Below are 5,903 nucleotides of genomic sequence, written 5' to 3'. Positions count from 1 at the left end.
AGGGAGCAAAGGAGGAGGAGGGGGATTTTATGTGACAATAAAGTTAAATCTATTCTATGTACACAAGTGGTCCTCAGCCTTTTTGGTGTCAAGGACACCCTAAATTGATACACATCAGACCCGTATTTGATAAGATTTAGTCTCAGGGATCTCCATTAGATTTAGTTATTCCATAATATCAGAATAATCATTCCTATACATTCTCATTATGGCATACTTTTAGCTAGTAAAATAATAGTGGAAATTAAAATATTCCCAAATTTCATGGGACCCCCTGGAAGGATCCCTGAGATTCCTTGGACCACAGGTTAAGAACCACAAATATTTAATTATTTCTGTCTGATGGTCTCTCTCTCTTGCTTTCAGATACATTTCTGAGGAACATCAAGTACTGCGAGGCAAAGCCGAGGAGAAAACTGAAATGATGGCCCCAGCAAGAAAGACAAAGTTACAGCTTGTTTATTTTAATGAATAAACACCTGACAACAGTCTTCATAACCACTATCAAATACAAACATTTCAACGTTTTCCAGCATGTGAATGTGAAAAACTGTTTACTTATACCAAAAATGGTTGTTTTACAGAGTTGCTTTTTTCAGTTGAGAATTTTCAGAATCACTGACTGTGAATTATTCAATGCATTTAGGAGCTAATACAAAGCTTGGCATATTTTGGCATATTTTCTTCCACAGAGCCCCCTGGGCAGCCTGGTCCAGACCGCCGAACTGCTGCAGGCATCTTTTGTTTTTGTTTTTTAAGCGATTACAACCACAAATTACTGATTACTCATCACTTCACTCATATTAAAGTGAATAATGAAGTAAGACAAAATAGCAATTTAGTCCGATTATCAAGCCACCCCTGAGGGACTATGCTGAAGGAAATAATATTGGTGTGGAAAACCATGTTCTCTGATTAATAACCCGCAATTATTACTAAACTGAGAGCATGGTTTAGGGGAACATTTTTGAATCAAGACCAAGATCAAGTATGTAATTAGGTAAAAGTGAGTGGGTAGCTAGTAAGTTATGCAGTTTTTATTGTCATACAAACTAAAATATAGCACAGACTAATTACTCGTACAAAATAGTGAAAATGCAGTAATATCCTGTCTGATGCTGTCAAAAAAGCCATCGTCCAACTCCTCTTTCATTGTTAAAGCACAAATTATTTCTCAAAATATCTCCTGACCTCCTGACAAATTATGTATTAACAATTAAATAGAAAATGCACGGTGTCTAATTTCAGTCTCGGCCTCATACTGTATATGTGCAGTGTACAGGATGCTTGGTATAATAATCTGCTTTCTAACTGAACTGCACTTATATAGCGCTTTTCTAGTCTTTCGACCACTCAAAGAGCTCTACACTACAGGTCACATTCGCACTACAATGGCACAGCATCAGGAGCAACTTGTTGTTCAGTTTTTGCTCAAGGACACACTTCCACAAGCACCCAAAGGGGCCAGGGGATCGAACCACCAATCTTCTGATTAGTGGACCCACTCCAGCTCCTGAGCCACAGCCGATTAATCTATCAAGAGTGAGCACTCTTCCAAATATTGTTTTCCCTTTATCATAAATTTGTCTGTGTGGTCTCAGAATAGCAGTGCAAGTATACAGATTTCCCAAACAATATCTTTCCTAGGTCAGCAAATCCTCCTTCAGTCAAAGAGCTTCTACAACAGAAAAATGAACACTAAGTGCGTTTTTATCCACCTGTCTGTAAGGTTAATTTTTTTTTATTTGAGCATGAAAAATTTGAATCGAAAAACAGAAACTATTTAAACAGACAAAATATTAATTAAATGTGACGATGTTCATTCGAAACAGACTTGGTGAATAATTCATGATGTACACAAAGCATTTGACTTCCACTTGGTCCAATGTGAAACATGTAGGAGGATCTATTGGCAGAAATGGAATATAATATTTATAGGTATGTTTTCATTAGTGAATAATCACTGGTAAATAAGAATTATGTGTTTTCACTACCTATCTACAGAAGGAGGAGGTCCTCTTCTATGAAGTCCACCATGTTGAACCACCATGTTTCAGTAGCCCAGAACGGACAAATCAAACACTGGCCTTTCGTGGCCACCAACGTTTCTTCATTTATTCAGTTTGTTTTAATCTCAACACACTGGTCATCAAACATCACTCAAGCTTGCAGTGAAGAGACAAAGACATCATATCTGTGTTCAGCGTTGAGGAGACTGTAACCTTCCCCAATCTATCATATCTTCATATCAGTATCTCTTCTACTGCGATGGTTTAATGGCAACCAACTTTCTTTCTGGAAATTCTGTTCAGATCTGCAGTATATTTCAATGGAAACTTGGGTTACCGGCTTTACACAAGTGAAGAGTGAATGTGGCACTGGTTATAATTACAGCAGGTGGGTCAAAGCACCAACGAATCAATACACAGCAGGAGTTTCAGACCAATCTGTGTAACGCAGAACCGCCTGGAGACCGGGTTATGGTGTCATGTTCAACAGATCAGGTCAGAATATTTACTGAATACATTTATGAGAGAGAGGATTTTGGTTGCATTCAGCAGGAGGAGAGGGGGAAGCGAGCAGAGAGAGTCAGCGGGGGAATCTGATAATGAAAACCTACTGAGAGTATAGACAGCAGGGGAATCAGATGATAAAAAACCTGTTGAGAGCAAACACAGCGGGGGAATCAGATAACATTGCAGCCAGAGTCTGCGAGAAACAGGGGATCACACCGTGCACTGACACACACACTCAGCGTGAGCGTCACATGCTCCTGGTGGCCCGCAGACACATCTCACACGGAGAAAGCAGCTGGCTGCTTAATGTTCAAATCAGACGGGTGAGAGATTTTAAAACTGGGTAGACCTGAGATACGTAAAAACACGCCCAAGAGGAAACAGCAGGCTTCTGGTCGCAGGAAAGATTTGAAACGTAATGATACAACCAGAGTCAGACACAAACAGCAACACACTCAGCGGGAGAGTTAGAGAGATAAGAGGAAATGGAAAATAAAAAGTCCAGAAAGGTGTGATGCGCTTTTAACCAGTTGAGACATCATGTCAGTTTTTGTATTTTTATTGACGGACTAGAATGACTATGACTAGACGAAAACTAGAATGATGCAATTTCTTTTTAAGGGAAGATTTGTTGTTGTTGTATCCCAAAGGTTTGATAAAACCATTTGGCAGGCGAGACTGGACCACTATGGTAAATGTGGGAAAAGTAATTAATTTCAAAGAGAAATGTCTCTTTTCACTTTCTCTGACTGAGTTGTGCTTTTACAGAGATTTGTGTAAAATGTGACCAGATTTAAAGTTGAAAAAATACATTAAGAGTCAATATTACGCCTGCATTATTGAATACTGCACAGCTGAAGGCAGAGTAACTGAGTAGATTGCGGCCAAGAAGTGACTTGTCGGCAAACACTCAGTCTTCCTCCCTCACGAGCGCAGACTGGCTTTTGTTGGCAGAAGTTTTTTCTCTCCCTAACGTTAGCCAGTCAAACCTGGACAGGAGCTTGTTTATTGAATAGTGTTATAAACTTTAGAGGTGTATCTTTATACTGGCGATCCAACTGATCTCGTTACCGTTGCCTAGTTTATTCATACCGATATGTCAGTTTTGCATTTTGCGTATTCCAAGAAAGCCTGAATGTAGCCACAGTCCAAAATAATTGTATTATTATTACAGTACCATTATATTTGGTTTGAACCATTAGTCTTAAATACCACATGGAGTCCAATCAGATCACAGTAAATCCAACCACCCCATATCAGACTCATTAGATTAGGGCATTCTGCTCAGAAGTGACAATGAGCCTCATTCATGAATGTTTTCTTATAATGATTTTAATTATTGTTCTAATAATGATGGTAATAAATACATTGGAAATACAAGTTAACACGAAGCCACTATGATAAAGAGCTACAAATTACTTATAAACTCTCAAAATGACTCTCAAAAACAAGATCATTTGCCAACAAATTTAATCAGATTTTAGTCGTAATGTGACAACACATTAGGGATGCACTGATACCACTTTTTGTCAGACCAAATACAAATGCTTATATTTGGGTAATTGTTGTTAACAAGTACTGATAATACTGACTTAGTAATACTATTACAGTTCTAACAAAGACTTTAAAAAAAACATGTTTTATTTTCATTAGATGAAGCTTTGGTTATTCTTACCCGATTCTGCCTTCCCTTATGCATAAATATATTTCTGCTCTTACAAAAAGTGCCTCTTTACTCTCAAAGGTTCACTCACAGACTGAGTACAGTAACGCTCAAATGAGTTTTCTGCTCTGTCAAGCCTTTTTGTCAATATACCTCCATACAAATGTGCTTTTATTTGATTAAACACTCAGCCATCAACTCTCAAAGGGACCCTGGCTATTAAACCATGTGCCCTCTTCTGTCAAAAACATTTATGGTGGAATTTCTGTGTCTGACCTGCCAAGTTAGCCAGTCAAAGCTGTTGTTATATTTTGAACCAGTGATCCCTATGAATTGGCAACATGTTACTTCTGCACCACATCGTCCCCAATGGAGTGTTTTTTTATCATTGCCATGGAAACTTCCAAAACAGCTAAACAGGCGCTGAATGGACACAGAAAGAAGAGCAGCATGAGAATGAGCCGAGAGGGAGAGTGAGGCTGTGTTGAGTGTGAATAAAACTGAAACTAAGTGAGTGATATTATGAGAGTGTGATGTGGGTGATTTTTAATTATGAATTCATCTTTAATCTCTATTTAGAGCTTCTCAGTTTAGTTTTCTCAGTTAATTTTCACACGATTAACACCTTCAACAGCAAATTTGGGAACGCTCTTTCATACATAATTAGGGAGAGCTGAATATTCATGTAAAACAACGTGTGAATATTTGAGAAAACATTGACTCAGGATTTGTGAGTAATTCTGTGTGCTTCTCTGGATTACTACTGATGAAAAGCATAAGCTTTTCATGTAAGTAAGTTCACTGTAATGTCTCATCTGATCCTGTTAATGTCAATAATCATATCTGTCATGATTGTTTGGGTAAATCAAGATAAGAGATTCCTCTAACATACAGCATGAAAAGAAGTTGGATTTAAACTGTGATGATATTTTACAGCAAATCATTCTTTATTAATTTGCCTGCCTATGATTTCAACAGCAGGGTAAAGGTCCGGTTGTAGCAAAGTTTAACTTTGTGGCAAAACCAGTCACGTTTTTGTGTCAAGTTTAATTCTGGTGGTCTGAGTTTGACCTCTTGACCAAGCAAGGAAGTAATCTTGAAAATATTGACCTTTGAGGGAACGGAGAACCAGAGAGTCCAAAATGGAGGAAGCCATTACAACTTATTAGGAGTGTTACAGCATCAACTTTATTTAACCTCCTCTGAGTATAAATGCTCCACTAAAGAGGAGAGGTTTGCTGACAGTCCTGTCAGCGACTGAGCTATTAAACTTTTTGTTGAATGAAAGGATGTAGATTGCTGAGAGCAAAAAGCCAGGGGGGTAAACTGCACGATACAGAAGAAAAAGAAGAGCTTACAGGCTTGCTAGCTTGTCAGTGGTTCACTAACTACAGTAGTTCAACAACTAGCCCTACAAGTATGTATTTTTTGAAGATGTGAAATTAATTTTGCTGCGCCACTTTCTAATGTGACCTTTAGTCTAAATTCTCTGGGTGAAAGCAGTAAAATCATTTAACAGTGTGTATTGTAGGGGGGTCAAAGCCACAGTGAGCTGTCAGTGGAACTGTCATTAGTAGATAATGGGGTAAACTGAAGCATTAAAGGTCTCTGACATGACGAGTGAGTTTGCTGCTGAATGCCGTTAGTTGTTCCTGAGCCACGTCTCTTTGTCCACAATCTGGTGATCGATGCACTCTGAATCTACTTTATATTCACAGCAGCAG

The 5,903-nt window shown here is 38.4% G+C and overlaps 1 protein-coding gene and 1 pseudogene across 1 annotated transcript in view; one reads left to right on the top strand and one right to left on the bottom strand.

The window, feature by feature from the left end:
• Positions 1-522, top strand: part of LOC118334805 (uncharacterized protein C11orf91-like) — a 1,488-nt gene extending 966 nt beyond the window's left edge. Inside the window, exon 2 of the mRNA XM_035670877.1 lies at positions 367-522. Coding sequence (XP_035526770.1) covers positions 367-425 — 59 coding nt within the window. The 3' untranslated portion in view covers positions 426-522. The remainder of the gene's footprint in view (positions 1-366) is intronic.
• Positions 1-5,903, bottom strand: part of LOC118334800 — a 344,242-nt pseudogene that overhangs the window by 127,036 nt on the left and 211,303 nt on the right.

This window comes from Morone saxatilis, unplaced genomic scaffold, assembly GCF_004916995.1.
Source record: "Morone saxatilis isolate NCDOM2014 unplaced genomic scaffold, NCSU_SB_2.0 Contig23, whole genome shotgun sequence".
NCBI classification, from domain to species: domain Eukaryota; kingdom Metazoa; phylum Chordata; class Actinopteri; family Moronidae; genus Morone; species Morone saxatilis.
This window is presented reverse-complemented; position numbering and strand designations above follow the sequence as displayed.